This window comes from Pangasianodon hypophthalmus, chromosome 3 (assembly GCF_027358585.1).
Source record: "Pangasianodon hypophthalmus isolate fPanHyp1 chromosome 3, fPanHyp1.pri, whole genome shotgun sequence".
NCBI classification, from domain to species: Eukaryota; Metazoa; Chordata; class Actinopteri; order Siluriformes; family Pangasiidae; genus Pangasianodon; species Pangasianodon hypophthalmus.
In genome coordinates this window covers 28,031,681-28,056,398 of record NC_069712.1, presented here as the reverse complement: position 1 = coordinate 28,056,398, position 24,718 = coordinate 28,031,681, and the positions used below count along the sequence as shown (strand labels likewise).

Here is a 24,718-nt window from a genome sequence, read left to right as displayed (position 1 = left end):
AAATACTCATAATGGCTGTGCACTGTAGTAATACGTGTGTATTACTTACTTATTTAACATGTTTTGGGTTGCAGGGTGGGGAGGTCAGGGTTTCATACATCGGTTCATGCATAGTGTGGTGAGGACGGGGATCCCGCTTAGATTTTTACTCATTTGTCTCTGTCTGAGACACAAAACACATCCTTACAGATGACAGATCTGATTGTATTAAGCGTGACAGGCAGATAAACCGCTACAAGACTAATTCCCAATGCTGCATTTTCAGCATGAAACAATTACAGGCTGTGCATCATCAGTTTTGTGTTGCACCGCTTAAAATAAAATAAGGATTTTTTTAAAAATAAATAATATTTTATTACTATTTTTCACTCTTTAATCCACGTGACAAAGTCAAATCACTGTCCAACTTTTCAATACCTTTTTTGGGTCTGTTACTCTGAGACACAGTGGTATTGTGTGATCTCGGCCCAATTATTCTCTAACCTTTCAATTGTCTTCATGGGTTCGACTTCAAAACCGTTTTCAAAAAGCGCTTTTAATCATTTACTTCAAATTATTGCAAATTCAGAGAGCAGCAGGGGGAGCTGATAAACATTTCACATGAAAAACACATTCATCTTTTCCTCCCCAACTCCTGGCATCCAGTGGAAACACAACAAATGAGCGGCAATCTTTCGACCAAACCTCACTGCGACCGTTTTTAACGAAGCACTCTACGCATTGTTTTTTTTATGGCATGACAATTTGCATGCAGCTGTGAAATTAATTTAGAAATTGCCAGTGTTAAACCATCCATTTCAGCATGACAGCTCATTAGCATGTGGCACGTGTGCCGGCCCGGCCTCCTGACACAGGTCCAGAACGGAGTGCAGGATAGCACAAAACAAGTAGGCAAAAGGTTTAAGGGCACCATGCTGTTCGTTTTTCCATGTCCTGGCATCACAATCAGTTTGACCTGACTGAGAGCGAGGCATTATCTTGCTCTAACTCAATCACACGCACTTCTAGGCTAATAAAAAGCGGGACAAATTCTGTACAATGAAAAGCCTGGCATGTTGAAAACTTGGCCTGAAACATTCTTAGCAGTGCTTCTTTGTAGATTTCTATAAAAGATTACTTAAGACAGCTGTGTAACTATTAAGGCATGCTTTAAAATGGATACAAAATATGTGTCATGGTACTTTAGTGCTTTCTGAATTTGTTCTCCTGCTGAGTTATAATCATTTTCTAGTTAGACATTTGTTAACATTCTTTCACCAAAGAAGCCTCCCACACTATCTGACACTATATGAGTAATAAAATAGCTTTCATTTTCCTAACATAATGTTTTAATGCCAACAACAAGGACACCTATTTAATGAATCAATTAAAAATACCATAAAATATTATGGTGACACTTTATTTGGGGAGTCCAATGTACAGTAGTCAGACTAAAACCAACAATAGACTGTTGTGAAGCAGCTGATTCTCAAAGCCATGTCAACTGATGTTTATCTATTATTTAACATGACATAAAATGCATCAATAGAGTGCATGTGAATTTCAACGAACAAGTTAATGGTCTACTAAACATCAAGAACTAGAAGTTGGACCATCCAAATAAAGTGAAAGCAAGAGAGAAAATTCGATAGTAAACACAATTAAAGGTAACAAGTTCTACTTGCTGAACTTGGGGTTGAGGAGACCGCAGGAATTCTGGGCTTTCTTTGTTTTTCCTAGTCGGAAGTTTGTCCTACTGACAAAACATGCTAGTGAACTGTAATTCTTCATTAGGAAGCTAAAAGTTTGACGCTGTGACCATATCTCTTTCCAAAGGAACTAATTTAGGGGTTTCAGAGCCATGGGGCAAATACTTCTGCAATCATATCTTTTACATTTTTTTTTAAATCTTTTTATAGCCCTCACTTTAATATTATTGGCTATTTTGTGTAGATTGATGACATAAAACAAAAAAAGTCCATTTCAGTTCCAGTTTCAGTTATAATCAGATATAATTTAGAACATTATGCTTTTTTTTGGGTTTTTTTTTAACTGCAGTTTGCAAGTGATCTTACAGCTTCAATCATTTTGTTCATTCAGAGTGTAAATGCTGATAAATGAACATATTTAATAGGTTCTTGGTCCGGGCCCACTTGGACTAATGTTACCTAAAATTAGTTGTAAATTGAATATTTTCGGTTCTAAAATCCGATTGGCTGAGCAGTGTTCGAAGCTGCTCTAAAATCTTCTATATAAACCAATAAAACTGTTACACTTACACCATTGCTCTATCCATAGAATACCCTAATATTTGTTGGTTATGCTGCTTAGCGCTAACAGACTTGTGTGGTAAAAGAATTATTTATTCTTCTCTGCTTCATGTCGTGTCTTACCCATGGTAAAATCACTGTAATCACCCTCCCATGGCACAATACTTTGACGCCCCTGGTCTACACAGTGTGTATACATCAACAACCATAAACACCTGACAGACTGTTTAACCCATAATTCATTAACTGACCCATAAATAAAGTAAAGTACAACTCGAAGCCCTTTCAACCCCTTGAAAATAAGTGAGCTTTCTAGTTTCAAGCCTGCTCTCATGTCTCATAGTCTGCATGTGCTATCTGTGCTCAATAAAGATCAGGCCCAGAACAGCAAGAACAAAAATGCTGTTTCTCTAATAAATATTCTCACAAGAATGGCAACCCATGCAAATACAGACTGCAAACTTTGAGACAACTCGAGCACTAGTTTCCTCCGCGCTTCCTCCCTCCACCGTAAGTGCCGCATCAGTTGCCATGGAAACTGTACGCCTTGAAAAAGAAAAAAAAAAAAAAAACGCATACAGTACAAGCCTAAATTGCTGAAAGAATGAGGGAGTCGAGATCAAATGAGGGAAAAACAAGTTGTTGATCAAACATCGGGGCTCTCTTAAACACAATGTCAAAGCACTGAACTGTGCAGTCGCACAGTGGGATTGCCCATTAGTGCAGCGATTCACAAAAAAAAAAAAAAAAAAAGTGGTCGAGGGACTCCCTGACACTCTGTGAGCAACTGCCTGCCACAGTGAAATGAGATTGTTTCCTAAGCACATTACATTACAGGAAATTCAGCTTATGAGTAAATCAGGTTAGAGACTCAATAAAGAATGCCAGTATACTATTAATTAGTCACATATCGTTTTTTTTTTTTTTTTTTTCTTCGAAAGAATGCATGTCCATTCCAGGACTGAAACACAGACAGACTGGCTGGTTTGAATAACTGCTGATCGCCTGGGATTTTCATGCACAATAGACTCTATGGATTGCACAAAATGATGCTCACCAAAAAAAAAAAAAAAAAAAAAAAAAAAAAACCCATCCAGTGAGTGGCAGTTCTGTGGGCAGAAACACTTTGCTGATGAGAGGGGTCTGAGGAGAATGGCTAGACAGGTTCGATCTGACAGGAAGGTTACGGTAACTCAAATAAGCACTCTTTACAACCGTGGTGAGCAGAAAAACATCTCAGAAAGCACAACATGCCAAACCTTGAGGCTACTAGAGCAGGAGATCACATAGGGTTCTACTTCCGTCAGCCATTTTTATTTAGTAAGGAACGGCACATCATAGTTTTTATCTATTTACGGTTACATTTGATGTTGTGGAACATCCACAAACGTTAGTTCCTGTTATCACTTACGTTATTACAGCTGAAAACAGTCATTGCCTCACCATCTTCTCTTTTTTCCCTGTTTTTAATAAAAAAAATAATAAATTAATTAAATGCAGCTTGTTACGAAGAGACCACAAAGCCCTCTGTCTTGAAGAATTTCCTGAGGTGGAACCCGTAAAGGAACCATTTTCCTTTGACTATTCCAAAGCACTCACGCTGGAGACTCCTTCCATTATGCTAAATCAAAATCTACTTACAAAAGACTTTACAATATCAAAGACTACATGCTTTCCTTTATTAAATAATAACTCCTATTTTTAACAGTTAATCATTAGGCTTAGATTCTGCATAGCATCCCCCATACAAGTCCCTGAATGACCTGTTACTATTGAAACAATAATGTATTAGTGCAAGCGTATTAATAAAAACGTGATTTGTCCTGCAGCCAGCGCAACCGTAAGAGCCGTGCTGGAGTGGAAAATTAATTGACACCACATGTCCAATCAGATCAGAGAATTCTAAAGGTATAAAACTTTTTATGCTATTGTCTTCAAATCAAAATCAGACATCCAGTGCTATTTGTGTGGGATAAGAACCCTTTGTGATATTTTTGTGACGCGTATTTTTAAACCTGATGTCACTATTAGTTCCTGCAAAAACACACGTCACAAAAATATCACAACATATAACTGCTTTAGGAGAAGCCATGTCATTTAATGAGCATTCATTATAAGTAACTGCTAAACAGTCTAGCAGCCCACCTTTTATCAAACAGCTGTACTAAAGCTGCAAGGCTACTGTCTAACAAACCACTGATGGAAGACTGCCTTTAGTAATGTGACATTTTATGTTTTTCCAAGCTTAGGTAGGCAGTCTTCTTCAGATAATGTACGGAGCTGACCTGAATATAATTACTTGACCTAGACTAAGAACAGCACTTACTCTAGGTGCTCTGGGCATGGGAAATTGCTTTTCAGCAAGGTTAATGAACTCAGAATTAGAACAATAGAAATAAACAATGCAACCCAATCTACACAGTGAACAATTTTAAACCTCTGCAAGACCTCTGGGTTTGCGCATGAACTCTGCCAGCCCGATTCTGTTTTCTCCTTGAGACCAAAATACCCCGGAGTTCTCCTACTCTTGATTCAGAATTAACCCTCATACTCTTGTGTCACTTTAACCTTCCAACATGATCTCCTGATTGCCCGCTTGTAAGGACATGTCACATGAATTAGGGATGTAACTGAATATGAATATATTATTCCGAATGAACAGATAATGTGCTCTAAACAGATACAAATACAGAAAGACCATGCTTATTAATGTGAGCTGCTTTGGGATGCATTTACAAGGTACCTTATTAGGAGCCGAACGGTCAGTGTCGCTGTGGTTTAAATTTGTCTACTAGTTTGTTTATATTTTGGGAAACACTCAATAGCTGTTCTGTATGAAATCCAACTAAATTGCTCTTGTTAGAAATCCTACAGTTTTGTGTAAGGTTAACCCTTTGTCTGGAAGTGTGAGCAATGTGATAACTGGCTCTATAGTGAGCTGAGCAAAGCTGGCTGTGTCTACTCACCTGAACAGACTGACAGTTTATTTCTCTGCGGGATTTTAGCAAAAAATCCATCTGAGACGACCACTGCTTCCTGTAATGGAAAAACCAATGGCTCTTTGGCGGTATAGAATGCGCATTGCCTGGAAATGGATGCGACTGTAGACTTCGGCTCAGATGAAGTGACTTTCTGCGCATTCTCTTCCTTTTAAATTACTCAATCCGATCGATACTTTCTCGGCAGGGTGATCCTAAAGGTCTTCCCTAATGCACAGTTCTTTAAATAAAAGCCTCCCCAGATGTATTTAGAGGCACACAATGGCTGGCTTGACTGGGCAATTAGTAGTGATGCTGTGAACTAGTCAGGAGCTAAGAAGCCACTGACTTTCACCACCTGCGAGAGTTGCATACGAAGCCCTGCTCTGCAAAAAAGATCTCAGCAAGTAGAGATATCTTAAATATGGGTAAATGATCAAATATTTTTTCATTATTGGATTATTCTAAAATGTAAGATTATTAAACCTATTTGTGGACACACTTTCACTGATTTCAAGCTTAACATTTTATTTCATTCTAAAATAAGCAACATTATCTGCCAACGGAATAAGACAATTTCAAGCTTGAAATGAATGTAACTTGTGCGTTTTTTTTTTTATTTGCCAAGGTATCTTCTTTTGGCTATGTGTGGTATAAACAATATGAGTGTATGCTAAATTATCCCAACCATTCTTAAGCATATACAGTACAATGAAAAATTGTGGCTTAGGGTAAATGGCCTAATCTATCATTGCAGCTTTTAACATCCCCAAACACACTTTAAACAATTTAGCACCGTCAGCAACAAACTCGTCCTCTGGGAGACTTTATGCATTATGAACTCTGTGCAGTGCAGATGTTGCCAGTATGAAGAATGAAAGCTACTGACACTTAAAGTTGGTAAGAGGCAGTAGTGGGAATGGTTGGGGAATAAATTTGATCACTGCCCTTCACAAGGCTGCAAAAGGCTGCCGTTTGGAGTGCTTGTGACAGTAATGTGTCACCTTATCCAAGGGGACAACACGGAAAAGGCAAGATCACTAAAATTTACAAAGAACCATCTTATCAGTAATTAAAAACCAAACATACTATAGTAGGGGTGCAATGCAATGCCACTATCTGTATCTGTTTAGTACTGCAAATATTTATATCTGTATCTAGATTTAAAACAGAAGTGGGTGTGGCCTAAACTGAAAAGCTTTTTTCTGTTCTTTTTGAGCACTGGACTGTGTTTTATTTTTGTTTGTACCTGCCTGCGACACTTTCCAACAAATGTAGTTTGTTCTATTTGTTCTAAAATATAAACAAACTAGTAGGCTAATTTAAACCACCATGACCCTGACCAGGCAGTTACTAAGGATAAATGAATGAACACAAATGCATTGTTAGCTTTCATGTTAATGAGTGGGGTTTTATTTGACCCACATGCTTCATATCTGACCGCACGCTTATACCCACAGGAAAATAAAAACATTTTAGTTGTGTACGATGGGATGCCAGTTCTGATGCACATGTGACGCTTTCTGGCAAAAACAGTGCAAGCTCACATTCGTACATGTCTTTGTATTTGTTTAGAAACCATAATCTGTTCATTCTGTTCATTCCAAATAATGAATGATGAAGAATTGCATCACTTGATCATACTGGGTTCAAAAACACTGCTTGATAGATTAAAGAGACATTTTTTCCTATATTTTCATTTATAGTGAATGAGACAGCACGGATCAGAAACCCAGTATCAATATCGGGCCGACAGCAGCAAATAATGGTGACCGGATATCAGAGAAAACATCTCAGATATCAGATCCTGTAACAAATGGCAAAGATTGCAGTTGGATTTGGAAAATGCTGCTATTTTTGGAAGTGAAAATGTTTACATGGCAAAGACTTTCTTTTGTTAGGAGTTATTTTCTTATATTTACACTTTATATCTTATTATATTTACAATGTAAATAAGTTTGTGTGAGAGTTTAACTGTGAAGTGCTTCCATTTAAAAAAAACCACACATTTTAAAGCATAGTAGAGGTATCGGAATAGATATAGGTAAAATTGTAGCTTACACACTCCTGACACACAGTGTCAACTGATTCATCTAATACAGACCTCTGTATTAGGTCTTGTGTCAATATGTTAGTAGTAAAAATAACTGTCTCACTGACAAAGCATACAACAAATCCATTTTCTGCAATGTGTAGATTTAACCTCGGTATGCTAGTGGCAGTGTCACAAATGCAGATTTTGGAAAGCCAACAGGCCAAAATGAAGAATCATAGCCAGAAACAGGCATGGGCTTAAAGATACTGGTATCGGGATAATGCAGAGATGCGAAGGCAAAAACAAGAAACCAGGCGAAATGTCAGTGATGAATATAGGCGGAATGACAGAGTAAGGCTTTGTAATGCATACTGAGACAATGTCACTGTCGCCATGGGAGAGCGAGATCATGACGGGTAGAAAGAACCAGCTGGCTGACATAGCATATGACAAATGTGCTTTCTGCCTTTTCGTGTGCTGTTGTGGGCGTTCTAGTGCATGAGCTTCTAGTATCAGCTTAATTCTCATCTCAATAATGACAATGCAATTTTTGATGCCTCTCTCTCTCTCTCTCTCTCTCTCTATCTATCTATATTTATCTGTAAGCAGATTCACATACAGACACAAATAGAAGGTGCACTACAGGTTCACATGGCTTCTTGTTGAGGCTAGAGATGTGCATCGGGACTTGGATCCGTCGAGATGTGACAAAAAAATATGCATTAGCAGGTGGTTTTTACTCACAGGACAAAGAAAGTCTGTGTTCATTAACCTGTGGCACTGTGCGATGCATTTACAGCTTTCATTCATTCATTCTTGGTTTAAATTAGGCTACAAGTTTGTTTATATTTTCAGAAATAGAACCATTGAATTTGTCAGAAAATACTGCGAGCAGGTTATAATAATAAATGATAACTATATGGGCAGAATTTTAAAAAAAAGCAGTCATGCATACATCTCTAGTTGAGAACAATTATGAACTCATGAAGAAAGAAAGAAAGAAATTAAAGCTTTCCAGTTTAGGCCACTCCCACATTAGCTTTAAATCTGAATAAAGATACAGATATTTGGAGCTAAGCAGATACAGATGGTGTCATGTTACATTCTTTTATAATCTATCTATCTATCTCTCTATCTATCTCTTTGCATTTCATATTCATGTTACAAATACAGCATGGAATAATTCAGGTAGTAATGACGCGATGTTCACGTGCCAAGACGTTAAAATGCAGGTCACTTAAAAAGTGACAAACAGTGGGACACTGAGTAGTCAGTATATTTATGCTCTTTTTCTGCTTCCCCGTGTTGGTGTAATGAGTATCATTACCTTACAAACGCCTTACTTTGTAAATACAGGCCACACAATCATTACATTGTCACAGAGAGCATAAATAAGTGTGGGATTTGAAAGGCTTTCTATGGCGTTTACACTTCATTTAGATGCAAGATTGATGGAGCAGGTGTGCGTTGACACTTCAAATGGTTAAAGGTTAAAGAGAAAGTGTATTTGTTCTGCAAGAGACAGCTAAAAAAATCCTTCTGGAATGCTTTTTCTGGGGATTTAATTCATTCTTAATTATATGATCTTGCATGTGTAATTACGGCTCTCTGATTCAGTTTTAGTAGCCACAATTGAGTTGTTTGTTCTTTTTTATTAAGGATAAGGTAATTTAGTCAGCTATATTTGGTTAGTAGAAATGGGACCAGACTTTGCAAAAAAAAAAATACCTTTGTGTCAGTGTGTTTGCACACTGGAACTAACTCAATGGCAATGTTGGACAATAGTGGGTTTGAAAATACTGTTGCATGTGTGGATTGTGAACGTCCACATGTTGCACTACTTCACCCACAACAAATTACACTAGGACCTGAAAGAAGACTGTATGTGTGTACATGTTTAATAGGAACACTTAGGTACCCCTGCTCATTCATCTAAAAAACAATTATCCAACAAGCCAATCACATGGCAGCAGTGCAATGCATAAAACCATGCAGATACAGATCAAGAGCGTTCACATTAAACTTGGAGAAAAAAACGTGATCGCAGTGCTTTTGGTTTGAGTATTTCAGAAACTGCTGATCTCCTGGGATTTTCACAACACTCTCTAGAGTTTACACAGAATGGTGCAGAGAACAAAAAAAAAAATCTAGTGAGGAGCAGTTCAGCTGACGGAAACGCCTTACTGAGGAGAGAGGTCAGAGGAGAATGGCCAGACTAGTTCAAGCTGACAGGAAGTCAGCACAAATAACCACTCTTTACAACTGTGGTGAGCAGAAAAGCATCTCAGAGCACACAGCACACTGAACCTTGAGGACCGCCATATCAACCTCTATTAACAATATCTTCTTGCTGTTTTAGAAAAAGCACAGTGATCCATATTTTCAGTACATCAGGAACTAATGGCTATCATTATTCTAGCCAATAATTGCTGATACACATCCAGATCATTTAAGATCGTTGATTAATGTTTTGCCCCAAAATGAATCTCAAATAATGGAAGAAAGCAAACTGGAAATATGAGAAGTTTCTGTAATATTTACGGTTTCAAAGCCAAAAAAAAATGTTTTGAACATTTTATCGCCTCTTCTGACATATTGAGAAACACATTGCACTTTTGAATGATAATCTGCCCAGATTGTAAACTTCAGATGGCTTAACACAAAGATTGAGAAAAAAAAAATCTCTCACCGTGCGAAATAATATTTGAGCGTTCACAAATCATTTAAGTGAATGCCCTAAAGAGATGCACAATGCACCCTCGCACACACGCATGTAGGTGCCTCAACATGGCGCCTTCAAATCTGACAACACATGACACGTACACTTTATGCTCGATTGCACCTTGGCTTAAGCAAATAGGAATTGTTACTTTGGGGAATCCAATGACAGGCAAATGACAGAAGCCATTATGGCACTCAGTGTCAACCTTTTTACTCATGAAATGATAAATGGAGTACAGATTTCATCACTATGTAAAGGGCTCAGCGTCGCCACAAACAATCTACCTGAGGATCTCATAGCTGAGTCAAAGTTTCATCTGTTTTCTGATATATGCAGTTAATCACAGGAATGTTGCGGATCATTTACATCTAGATGGGAAAACGTAATTCCGCACACATATGTGCGCAATTTACATCTTAACGACATTGTGTGTGGCTTGTTTGCTCATCGGGCCCAACATCATTTTTTATCTGCTACTATTATCCATCCTTGATTATAATGTATGATTTAAACCAGTCAGCAGCCCCTGATGGTGATGATTTATTTAATCTCCACATTCTTGCCATATAAGCAGATTCAGCTTCCTTCATGCAACTTTCCTCCCAGGATTAACAGGCATAAACTGTTTTGGGGCATCATTTAGCTGAGAACATTACAAGCAACAACTGAGTAAATATTACAACTTGTCTAAAGCTATGAAAACAAAAATATTAAGAACCAAATATTAAGAAGAATCACTGTTGGAGATTTGTAGAAGATGGCAGCATTTTGGGGTCAGCAAGTTTCCAAATCTACAATTAGACCTCCATGCCAACAAATTATCTGGAAGGAAGACCAGAAGATAGCTTTTTCTTTCACAGAAGCTCCTGAAGCAGATGAGACACAAGTGGAGCTTGATGACAAACACTCAAGATGGGTTTGATATAAAAAGAAGAATGGTTACACAGTAAAGAACCTAATCCCCACTTTTTAATATGCTGGAGGATCTGAGACGTTGTGGAGCTTATCTTCCAAAGATTCCGAGTGCTGTGTTGTGTTACGATACATGATATCCATGAAATCCACATAGTACAAGTAGATTTTAAATAGAAATCTGGCTGCCTCTGCCAAGAAGTTACAACTGGGTCATGGCTAGAACTTCCAGCAGGACAATGATCCAAAACATGCGACCAAATCCACAGAAATATGTCTCATGATCACAACATTTAACAAGGCCATCTCAGTCCCCTGAACTAAACCTCAATTTAAAAAAAAAAAAAAAAAAAAAAAAAACCTGTGAGGTGAGCTGAAGCGCAGAGTCAACAAGAGATGAATGTGGAGGACCTGGAAAGATTGTGTATAGAGGAGAGATCTCAGATTCCTTGCTCTGTATTCTCCGATCTCATTAGGAGAAGACTCAGTGCTGTTATGTTGGCAAAGGCAGGTTGCACAAAGTATTAACTGCAAGAGTGACATTTTTCTGATGAGGTTAAATTCTTCTCATAGTTTCAGGGTGAGATTAAGCTAATTATCTACAAAGACAATGTTTCATAACTTGTTTTACCCATCATTACCAAGGGTGCCAATAATTGGAGCTAAATACCATCAAGAGCAGTCTAACAGGCAATAAGAGCAATAATTATACTGTCAGAGTGCTTGTATTATCAATAAAATAAAGGTCTTATTTAATTATTTAAAAAGGCATAGCAAGAATAGATTTTAACTTATATATATATACATAAAATTAGTTTATGAAAATATGCCTTATTGGTGCAATATTTGGGTTGGGAAATACCCAGAAATACATTATCTGCAACAGGACCCCTGGCAAACCTCAATCAGAGAAAAATCTGCAACTTTGTAGTTTTAACAAGCTTTTTATAACATGCAGAATAGAATTCTTTAAGTTCAAACACTTGAGAGAAAAAGCATCTGCGCCAAATCTGGAACCGACTGTCCACTAAACCCACCCTAGAAAGTTAAATGTCACATGTCTGCCAGTTAGTAACTCCCATTTTTGTCATCCTTTGTCCTTTAGAGAATTGTGATCAGCATGCTGGCATTTACTTGAGGCGTTATATAAGAGTTATACAAAGCATTTTTTTTTTAGTCACTTGGCCTTTAGCGTGTAACAGAAGTGAGCTGCTAACATGTAATCGCTAACAGCATCAATTACTCTCAGTCTCTGTGTGCTATGAACAAAGGATGTGTATTGTTTTATTCTCCCAGACTGCACTTGTCCATCATTCTGGCCATTTATGATCGTCTCAAGCTGAATGGCCAAGCACTGTGCGCACACACACACACACACACACGCAGTACTTGAGTGTGGGAGAGGCAAGCAAAGTGAAATCACCACAGCTAACTCAGCAGAGTTTCTGTGACTGACACATGTAAGCCATGCTAAATTGCAACGCGATGTGATGTGATGCCTTCTGGGACAATTACACATTGCTTTCTCTTCTCCCTCGTTTCAAATGAATTCACCAGTCTCTGTTAATCTTTCCACCACTACAGAATCAGCTGTATATTCATTACAGACATCATAGGTTCTCACCCTTGTAGGTAGTTCTATGCATTTAATCATAATTTATAGAATATTTTATAATAATAATAATAATTGTAACACGCTGTAATCATAGTGGCCTTTTACCCTGGGGACTGGCAGCATATAGAGCAGCTATTTGAAATAAAAATAAGCATGCTACCATGGTGGTGTCTAGGTAGAAACACTACAAAATACTATATTCATGCTACATTTTGCCCATAAAGTGTGTATACCCCGACTCTAAACAGCACATGGGTGATATTTTAGTCTGTAGCCTAATGTAACAGCACACCCTTGTGTGCATCAAATCACATTAGCGATATAGTCTGGATGTAACAGCTGAGATGAAACGAATGCTTTCAATTACATCATCTGACTTTGCTAAGCTGTGCACCGCACAAGCCCAGACGTGGTGAATCCCGTTACGCCTGCAGTTACACATTCTTATGCTTCATAGAAGCATTGTTAAATATAAAGAACGCACAGATAGATAGATAGATAGATAGATAGATAGATAGATAGATAGAACCCATGTGCTGTCATTTCCTATTTGATGTCCTATTTGAGATCTAGGCTTTTTAAATTTTATCTCTTTTATGCTCATTTATGCTTTCAATAACAAAAGTTACTTGCAGATTGTGCAGTTGTTTATAATAATGAACCATAATTTGTACATTTTAATGTAGTAGGCCTATAAATTCTAATAATTTCCACTATAGGAATTAATGGGGATTGTCACTGGACAAAAAGTCTAAGAAACCCTGGCATACATATTACATATGTAAGGTACCATTCAAATCGGTGCTCTGTTACAAAATTATTCCATTTTAGATGCAGGTGCTTAAATAATAAAACATTCACATATGTATGATGTCAGAAATCATAAATAATCATGATTAACATTTAGACATTTGGAAGAAGTTACAGGTTTGACAAATGTATAAAATTAAGAAAAATTTAGAATATGGGAGTAAAAATATGTATAATGGAGCAAAAAGCGATAAATAACTCAAATACTCCTGACTACAATGCGGTAAATTGGCTGACAGTTGTATAAGTGCTATATGTTGTACATAAATTTGCGAGAGCAACCTGTGCTGACTCTTTAAGGGCAATAAAACGAATTAAGCATTCTACATGAATCACTTTTTGAGGCATCTGCTGTTTAACAGTAGCAAAGCCAAGGTATTACAATATGTAAGCATAAGCCAACATAATGCAATACACTGGTGTCTGGTGGTACTAGTTACTGCTGTCTGGTATTAATGGAGATACTGACGGAATAATCGGGATGTAACCGAATATGAATACGTTATTCGGAATGAACAGAAAATGTGTTTTTGATACATATACAGATACGAAAAAAAAAATCTCACTATTCTTTGTTTCTGTTGTTGTTTTAGATAGGGTGCCAGAAAGTTCAACATAAAAAGACACGTGAGCAGGAGGGGCTTACTTTAGTACCAACTAACTTAGGGTAAAAAATATCATGGGCAGGTACAAATAATAATAATAATAATAATAATAATACTAGAGCACTAAATAGATAAAAAAAAAAGAGTTCCTATGGGATAAATGTGTGAAATATGTAAATTAGGAATGCTGCTACTACAAAAGCAAATGTTATCATTATTTTCCTTTTCGTTGCAAAGCTGATATCTGGCCATAAGCTTAAAAAAAAAATTTAAAAAAAAAAAAAAAAACTACGAAAAACGACAAAGCATATCACAAACCTGTTGGATGGCTGATGCCTTATCTGCAGCAAACAGGAAAATAACATTGCAGCTTTGACAAAAGTGTGCCAATCTCACGGTATTGTAAGAAAGATTATGCTTTGCCTGTTCACGCCCCTAGCTAATTACCAGATGACCTCCATTTTTGACTCAAATGATAAAATGTACCTATTGCAATAGCAGCACACAAAGTTATAGAATTTCTGAGACCTCATATTCCCAGCTCCTTTTAACAGTGTCCCTGGGAATCATTCAGGTGTCTGGCACGTATTATTCTATTAAGTATGAATTAAGTGGACAAAATATAAAACAGAAAAGTGTAAACATTCAGTAAAAATCAGTATTCAATGGTAAACTTCCTGGCAGTTGGCTGAATTCATACCAGTCATCTTTGGAACGATCAGTATTTGGTATATATGGGATTAAAAGATGCTCTGAGCAGATCCTCATGCATAAATCTGAGCACTAGAATACTTTTTGGTCCTACATCCTTTTCAATCTTTGTGAGCTACTATTCAATATATTATCATAAAACCTCAACTATTTGGTCAAATATATTTCTTTCCTTTAAGCAGACAAAGCTCCAGGAAATGTGTGTCCCAATCACAAATTGCACTTTAGAAGCAGGAACAAGTTTTACACCAGATGCCCTTCCTGATGCAACCCTCCCCATTTTTGGGCACCAAGAGTGCACTGGCTCATACAACCCTCCAGTGGCTGGGGTGGGTTCCCTGACCAGGAATCAAACCCAGGCCACGGCGGTGAGAGTGCCACATGCTAACCACTAGTCCACCAGGGAACCTGGGTCTAAAGAGATAATGTTTAGATATTGCAAACATAGGCAACCATTTGCAACCACTACCACCACCACCACTCATTACTTTGACACCACTTTTTACCTTGTCCTTTTTTTCTCTAATTTTTTGTATTGGAAGTGGGGAAAAAGGAACGCCGCAGGATCAGAGAAGAAGGCTTAAGCCACCAAAAACAATATGAAAAATAATGGAAGTTGTTATTTAAGCTAATGAAGTCCAATAACCAGGTACAATAAACAGAGTTAGAACTAAAGTTTGATGCCTATAAATCAGATGAGCCAATTAAAATAACGTTAAACACTAGAGATACCTGTGGTCAGTGGCGGAGCTGTAATGGTGATGAAAATTTCGAAAATGTGATTTGAATCATTTGGGTCATTGGACTCAGCACACCAATTTGGGATCCCAAACAGCCCACTATCTATTTGCATTACCATGACCAATGATGGTTCCACTTTGCCTATTTACTGCTTGAAATGTACACTGAAATCGTGCTCTTCCTTCTAACAGTTGGTAAAGTTGTTGGTGCCAGATGGGCTGGATTGAGTATTTCAGAAATGGCTGGTCTCCTGGGATTTTCACACACAGCAGCCTCTCAAGTTTACACTGAATGGTGAGAAAAACAAAAACCATCAAGTGAGCAGCAGTTTTGGGGATGGAAATGGCTTGTTGAGAGAGGTCAGAGGAGAATAGCCTGGTTTGAGATGGCAGGAAGGCTATCATAAACCAAATAGCTACTCTTTACAACCATGGCGGGCAGAAAAAGCATCGCAAATTGCACAACACATCAAACCTCGAGATGAATGGGCTACATCATCAGAAGACAACATTGGGTTCCACTCCTGTCAGGAAAAGAACAGGAATCTGAGGCTACAGTGGGCACAAGCCGACTGAAATGTGGCAGTTGAAGATTGGGAAAACACTGTGAAACATATCTGTATGTGACAAATTAAAGGCGACGGTAACTCTGTTATGCTGTAGCATTTTTCTCTCATGGTTTGTGTCCATTTGTAAATTTCATCTAATGTGTAGTCTTAGTCCAAGTTCTCTCAGAAATCTCCCACAGTTTTGTGATATCATCAATAACACCATATTAAGTCATCAGCCTGACTCACTAACACGCTGTTCGCTTAAGGCTGTGGTAATCTATTCTATAATTTTCCTCTCATGTTTTAGCAAGAGGCTGATGACATTCTTGAATAATTAAATACTTCCAGCCCTCAAAAGCTACTGGATGTTGTGGGAGTATTTGGGGGTCATGCCATAACATAAAAGAATGAAATGCAAAAACTCCACAATTAGCTGCATTTCGATGATCAGGTTTAGATTTTGGCGCTGCAGTGATGGTCGCTCAGTCACTCTGCAGTTGGTATGAACTTGTCATTGTCGAGCTCGCATGGTTGGAATATTAAATTGCTTTATGAATGAGTAACCATGTTAATGGGCACTTAATTAGGTGTGTAATTAAGAGCACAGCTAAAACGTCTGCTTTTAATGACATTACTGTAATATTCAGTCTGTGCTTTTTATGTCATTTACCTGGAAAAAGCACATTCTGAGAGTTCTTTACATTAGGCACTTTCCTGTCTGAATTTTTAATAACTTTTAAACAAACTTTCAAAAAATAGTTGGTTTAAAAAAAAAAAAGAAAAAAAAAAAAAAAAGATCATCCCTCAATATAATGACAAACTAATTAAAAGTGCACCATCAAAAGACTATAGGAAATATTTATCCATCATCATTCAAGACAAAATCCACCCTGAACAATGTGCATAACAATTTTTATGGTCAATTTGTAAACTCCAATGGTGCAAAAATTTGTTTTATGATTAAAGTTGAGGTTTGTTGCCTTAAGCTTTTCATTGACAAGTTGTTCTAACTGTTTCCTTCATCTCTACAATAAATGCCCTTTAGTCTGTCCAGCTCTCTCAGCTCCTCATCTGCTCAAACAAACAAGGTTCCAAAGCTTCAACTTTCATGCTAATGTCACAGTCAATGACATTGCACCTGTCATCTCGTTGATTGCTATCTAGCCGAGCCGAGCTCAGCCGTGCCACACTGTGCTCTGGAGCCTCATGACCAATGCTCACTTTCTTGACTGTTTCTATGCTGGATTTCTCATTAATATGACAATGTCATCGACTGGTAAACAATTAGCTATTGCTTTTCTATTTTTGTGCTAGTAACTGTGCTAACATCTGCCTGTGATGTCAACACAACTTCTCAAAGAAACACAGCACCAGCAACAAACTGCTAAACACAACATATATATTTCAATATAAACATATTTCATGTATTTCAGGGTGGAGTTTTTCTTTAATGAGTTTAGGTATTTATAAGTCAACTCTTTCCTGTTAGCCAAGTGTAATTTTTGTTACTTCAAAATGTCCATTCAGCTTTAATATATACATATAGGAGGATGGAAACCCCCCTAGCACTACTGCCAAGGTAACATTTATATGATCCATTATGATGATGTATAAACATGCAGGATGGAAAGCCGCAGCATTTGTCTGCCTAACGCTGCCGTACGTCAAAGGCCTTATTTCAGCTTCACTCAGTGTTCCTGAATTATCCACAGTAAAACCATAGCAACATGTCTAAACTGGCCGTGCTGATTCACCAGAGGCAATGTGCGTGGAGGAGTTGCTGCCTCCTACAACGTTCTTCATGCTGGCTGCTACAACATTTTTGCTTTCTTCCCCCCTGCACTATAGTCCTTGTCACTCCTGGTCATCGTGATGATAAATCAAAAGCAAAATGGCGCGTCTATTTAATGCGGATTACACCGTCTCTCTAAATATCGACAACAAGGGTGGTAACTGAGGAATCATTCTTTCATTTGGCTTTAACAGAGTCCCATTAATCTGGAGTTGTTGTACTGTAACACTCCATGCTGGTCACACTACTCGAGATGAGATTGAATGGACCTGAAAAAGACACAGTAATTCCACATGACCACATCATCCCCGTCCACTCAGCATCCACGGGTACGTAAAATTAGCGGTCTTCTTTTAAGATTATTACTCACACACTGTATGGAATGATCCCAATAATATCTATATTGTATAACAGACTGTGCAATAACGTGTTCGCCAGATCAAATCATACAGTGAAGATCCGCTAATGGTAGACCTGTGTGCGATGAATAGAAATAACTACATTCTGTTTACATATAATAGTAGCAATGTTATGTTTAGAGAAAACGTTTTAAAACGCAAATAGGAGGAGTTTGGAGCTTTTTGAGACTGGGTAAAAGAGAACAACATGCAATGGTCAGTTGTCAAAAAAGTGAGCTTAAGGATGTTTTTCTGTCCATTAGCATGCGTGGTAGATTTGCTTCTCACTGTACGAGGAGCCGGGCATCTATGATGCCTGTGATCTATGACTTATGACATCATCGTATGCTGTTCTCATATTGGTGGTTTTTAGACGTGCATCACAGCAATGGTCACACTCTTAATTTTAATAAAAAGGTCATGACAGTACCAGAACTTTGTCGCTAGCTGTTTTCGGGTTGCAATGGCACTGAATTGTTTGCTGGTAAGCATGTCACATTATGTGTTCCAAGACCACCATTCTCAAATCATGGCCAAAGAGTTCTTTTACGAAGAGTGAGTTTCATGGTACAGTGTAAAGCCAGCTTTAATGGCCAGCTTTTAAAACACCAGCGTAGTTAATAATTTGCAAAATATAACATTGTTTTGAACTCCCCACTTCTTAAAAAACTTCCCAGGATGTCATATTGAGAGTTGGTTTGGAAAACATAACCCTGAGGATACATTATTTCTCTCTAGACCAGTACAGGATACTTCAGCAATCACAAGGCTGTTATAAACTGTCAAAACTGTAGTTAAATCTGTAGTTAAATGGAACGAAGGCTAGACTTGTAGCAAATCTCTCGAGAAAGAAAATCCTCCTGTCTCAGTAAAGTATGAGCGCATTTTTCATACTTCTGTGTTTTCACCAAAAAAAAAAAAAAAAAAAAAAAAACTGACCAAATTCAGCCTCAAATTTATCAGCTTAATGTCAATAGCTGCTTCGACTGTGTCAGAAGGTGCCCGAAAAAAAAAAAAAAAAAAAAAGAATTTGCCAGTTCAGAGCCTAAAATGGTAACTAATTAAAATGCATTTTGTGAATTGTAAGCTGTATAGTCCTTCTTCTGTTCTCCTCCTGATCCCCAACCTTAAAAATCGCATTAATAGATGAATAAAGCAATGCTGTTTCTGCTGACTGGGGCTGCTTTGAAATTCAAAAGCTCTAATCGGTTATATATGTATGAGACAGCTCTTCACATACATACTTTAAATGGGTCACCCCATCCGGAACCCGGGTGCCTCAAACTGATGACCACACAGAAATCAGTTCCAGAATTTTTTTTTTTTTTTTTTTTTTTTTTTTTAAACAACAAAATACGCAGACAACTTTCTGAAGTAGAGGAAGAGCAGTGACTAAGTTAAAACAAGAGCTTCCTCTGCCGCACTGAGCCAGATGTCCAGTGAATAATTGATGTTTTTGGCTCCTTGCTTTGCATCTGCCTGCCTAATCAGTGCCATTCAATAATGTGGCATGTTTATATGGCATCAGCATTTTAATCACTTGAAAGGCATTTTTTTTAGTGGCTCTTAAGCAGGTTTGTGTGTTTGTTTCATAATGTTTTATTCTTGATGCATCAATGTCCAGGATTATTTCAAGTTCTGAATGAAGCACGGGAAATAAAATGCAGAACATGTAATAATCAACAAAGCAACACTTCGGCTATATTAGACAATTTGAGTCAACAAGGGGCTTCATGTTTTAATATAGAGAAAGGCTTCGGTTCAGTCTCCTTTCCCTCGAGACTTCGAATGTCACATTTGCATGCGAGGCTCGAGGTTGGACAGATTCATAATGTCTTGTAGTTTGGCAACAACTCAATGTCATCTAATTGTCACTGGGCATCTGCCTTGGACCATCAAGCAGGCATCTTATAGTCGGTGTAAAATTGGTAAATTGAATTACCGTTCCTGCACCGCATGCAAGCTTTTATGCACAACTGTGCCTAATGCAAGATTAAACGCAGCTGGTTTTCTATGTTTTCTAGATATCTCAACAATTATAATCCAAATACTATTCCAAATCCAAACGCTATTCCAAATACTAATAACACAAAATGGCAGTTGAGACATGATGCTAACACCTACTCCTTGTGTAGGCCTAATGTCTCATTATACAAATGTCTTAATTCATGACTAGTTCTTGTAAACCTTGATTTTGAGAATCGAGGGTTAGGCATCTTACTGCAGAATTACTTTACCACAGCGCTGTAAATTCTCCAATCTGAAGGTGCCGATTCATTTTTCTATAATGGCACAGCTCTGACAAATTAGATATATTAACACCTCATTCCAGTAGGTTATCGTTTCTATAGTAACAGCTCATTCACAGGGACTTCTACATAATCTAAGGATAATAAACAAATGTAAAAAAAAAAAAAAAAACACTGATATGGTGATATTTTCTGCAAGGAGATGTTTACTGAACATTTACAGAAGGAGTCTCCAGTGTGCTTTGTAAAGGTCAGTAAGTTCTCCTGAAGACCATGGGAAAGTCAGGCAGAGGAGCTTGCACTTTCCCGTTTCTCGATAACATGACAAGCTGCTAGTTTTTGTCTTATTAACTTCAAGAGAGAGAGGAAAAAAGGGAAGAAAGTGAGGGTATGACTGTTTATAGCCACTATAATGTAAGTGATAACAGGAAAAACTATACATTTAAATACAACTATAATTGGCTTAAAAAAAGCAATGTGTTCTTTAATAAATCAGACATTATAATCATTGCCAAACTGCTGTGGAATAAGAGGAATAAAACACTTTTTTTATAGAAAATTGTGCTCTTATAAGAAAATATTCCACTTAATGAAACAATGTAGCATGATACTGCACATCGTCATAATTTATTCCTTAATTAACAAACAGCTCCTGACCTGATAACATGACCTCCAGTATCCACATCGAGTCCTTGAGGTTCTTTCATTGCTATCTCTCCCCCAAACTCCCTCACATGATTGTGAACATGGAAGAGCTGCAGTCGTCGTCATTAATGCTGATAGTGCAGCTGTGGCAAAACTAATGATTCTTTTACAGGCTCGAGAAGCAGAGGAAATGTCCCGGAGCATCACTAATTCTTTTGAAGAGCACATCCACTAAAACGATGAACATAATGGGAACAGGGAATCTGAAAGACACCTAGCACCAGCACACACACACACACACACACACACACACACACACACACACTCCGACACCCGATTCCCCCTGTTGAGACCTGACTTTCATCACCGTCAATCCGTGTATTTCAGAAGTGCAAACTCGCACACTGGCCTAATTTTAGGATTAAATTTTTGAGTTTCTGCTTCCTTTCAGTAACACAACCTAGCCGGCTAATGATGATTTGATCGATAGTGGAAAACCACTTCATGTTTAAGGTCAAAGTTAATGCACTGTACTGATGCTCCATGTTAATGCCACTGCCACTGCATCTAGTCTGGCCATACTCCTTGTCCTGTAATCACACCCTTATCACTTCAGCAATCGCATTAATTATCCTGTTTCATAATAATCAGGTCTCCATCAAAATGCACATATTGTTGGCTTATAATTTGGTGTTTATCAAATATTAAACTATGGGGAAGCTTCAGGGATCTCAACTCATCTGGCTTTTAGATGAACCACAAGCAGAGCTGAGCTACGGCACTGTAATTTGATGGAAATGTAAATAATGGCACAGAGGTGATGACGACAATGCTGCAATACAGGTTCTGCTTTATCTTATGTAAATTGTATTCTTCCAGCTAAGGCTGTTGTTCACTGCTGCATATAGTATATATTTAATTACTAAAGCCAAATGTATCACGAATCTTCGTCAGAGCAAAATTATTTATTCATTCGCCTTCAGCCTGGTAACCTGATCGGGGTCATGGTGGATCGGCATCCTGTCCCTGTCGCAAGGTGAAAGCGAGAATTCACCAAAGATGGGATGCACACACACTTTCACACACTCATCCACACCTAGGGGCAATTTAAAATACCTGCATGCTATTTTGGGAAGTGGAAAGAAACCAGAGAACCTGGAAGAAACCCAAAAATAAAGAGGACAGTAACCCAAACTCAGGATCGAATCAGGGACCGTGGAGCTGTGAGACAGCAACGCCGGACACTGCGCCACCGTGAGAAAATCCAGAAGCAGTTAGTAACTTGAAGTCCAAAATATGGGAAGCTGAACTGTCTGGCCACTCTTTTTTTTTTTTAATCACAGAGACAAGTAATCAAGAACTTCGTTTGCTAACATACATTACATGATGCTTCCCCTTAATTGCTGGCACTCATGAGAGAATAATTTTCCTTCAGTTGAAAAAAAAAAAAAAGCTAGTATGGTATGACTGTCAATAAGAAAATGTAAAAAGAGCAAGTTCACATCAGGACTAGCTGTGAGCTGTGACTTGGGTCAGGTGAAAAGCATATCATCTCAAATATTTTGCGCGTCACACTTTTTTTTTCCCTTCTTACTTTTTTTGTGTTTTCGCTCAATAACAGCTAAACCACGTGAATGAGGAAGTGATTCCGTCGAATTTACATCGGCTACGTGGTGGACATGGCCTGTGGGACCTGTCAGCCAGCTAAACGAGCGTGAAATCACATCAAGCGCAACTGCGCCGTTACCCGCTCCACTTCTCCAACTGTTGCGTCTGGAGGTGGAGACATCACTAAAGCATCAACAAACAACAACAACAACAACAAAAGTTAACTCAAAGGAGCTTATACACTGTTCAAAAAATGAAAGGAGTACCTCCAGGCCTGATATTTCGTTGAGATTGATCAGAGCAACTGCAGTGACCTGGGCTGGTTCGGATGCGTAAAACTGATCTCCATGGCTAAATCTGCCACGCAAGTCTACAGAAATCTGCATCATACACTAATCAGACTGTAACTCTACAATCACTCGACATGCTTTGGTAATGAAGAGTTTCCATGGCCTAAACACAAACTGTAACGTCAGTACAATGCAACTAATTCTGTAAAATGTTTGCCAAAGGTTAGTCACTATCATGAATCAAAATGATCAATTTTAACCCATGTTCAAAAAAAAATTGTTAAAGAGGGGGTGGAGGGGTGGAGGTGGCTCAATGCTCAGGCTAATAAAAGGGCAGTGCAAGCTTTTTTGGCTTTGCTTCACAATATGGCATTTATTTTGGCACTCTTTGGGCAAACAAAGTTGGTAGCACAGAGTCTGTTTTAGGGTTAAAACAGATTATTTATTTCTTCTGATAAGATATAATGGAATCCCCCCTCCCTCCCTTTCTTTCTCTCTCTCTCTCTCTCTCTCTCTCACACACACACACACAGACACCCCGTATTTTTGGACAATGTTTACCCTCGATAACAGATTTGCCCTTTTTTGCTTTAAATTTCAGTCACATTTCCACGCAAGCTCATTTCGGCGTCATGTCATGTCCTCTAAATAACACTTGGTGAGTCAGACATTCTCAGTGAAGTTAGAGGATTTCTGCGTGTCAGGCTGCATGTCGACGTATTATTCCGTCCTCTGGAAAGAATTTTCCTCTGCTACTACTAAATACACACTATTCGGATGCAAGTTTCGGAAGTGGCTCCACCAATATAAGGGAAAGGGCAGCGCGCATCTGACAGGCATGCGTCCTTAAAAGTCAAATCTCCATCAGCTTGCGCAAAAACCCCGCATCCAATAAAGAAAGAAAGAAATCAGAAAGAAAGAAATCCAATCAAACCAGGTTTAGGACTTACCGCTGGCGGCGGTGATGAGACCTGCGAAAATGAGCCAGACGTGCTCGAATTTGCCCATGGCGGTGGCGTCCGCCGTTAATTCCGCCTTAATGCCGAGTTCTTGACGCCGATTACAGCCGCGCATAGACATCCAGCTCGGGCGGGAAGACGAGGCGCAGCTTTAGCGCTCATATCAGCATCGGGGGAAAAGCGCCGGTGCGGTGCGCAGAGACAAGGATGAGAGCATAGCGAGGATCATTCAGTCCGAACGGAACACACGGAATGAGCTAGAGAGAGACGCAAAGAGAGAGAGAGAGGGGGAGAGAGAGAGAGAGAGAGAGAGAGAAGAGGCGCTGCGTATGGATGCTGGACTCACCCATCACACAGCACCGTGCAGGGGAAGAAGACGCACAGCACTGCTCAACCGCTCACTTTAAACAAGAGCCGAGAATCACAAATGGTCTCTGTGATCTGATTTCTATTGTAATAGTAAAAAACAAACAGCAGCAAAAAGTACTCGAAGGTGATCCTTAAAGCACAATTTCTCAGCAACCCTTAAATCAGCGCAATAAACTCTGCCAAGTTTAAAGAGACCAGACTGGAGAATCAGAGATGCGCACAGAGATCCTGACAGTTTTCATGAGCCGAGACGCTGTGATCAGGACCACAGAAGGTCAAAAAACGAGCAGGTTCAAGCTTTCACTATGCCTAAAATCCCTGAAGCCAAAATGAGAGACTGATTCTAATAACCAGGCCTGTTTATACTGATGTAAACCTGCAGCTCTCAGAATGGGGTCCAGAAGAGAAGAGAAGTCCAGGGGTCACTGATTTATAAAAGTACCCTACTAATAGAAGTCACAACCTACTAGTTTCAGAGTT

General features: G+C 38.5%; 1 protein-coding gene across 3 annotated transcripts in view; it reads right to left on the bottom strand.

Annotated features, from left to right (window-relative positions):
- Window positions 1-24,104, bottom strand: part of csmd1a (CUB and Sushi multiple domains 1a) — a 359,856-nt gene extending 335,752 nt beyond the window's left edge. For all 3 annotated transcript variants that reach the window (XM_053232461.1, XM_053232459.1, XM_053232460.1), the window contains exon 1: window positions 23,861-24,104. In XM_053232461.1, coding sequence (XP_053088436.1) covers window positions 23,861-23,990 — 130 coding nt within the window. In that variant the 5' untranslated portion in view covers window positions 23,991-24,104. The remainder of the gene's footprint in view (window positions 1-23,860) is intronic.
- Window positions 24,105-24,718: the final 614 nt, after the last annotated feature.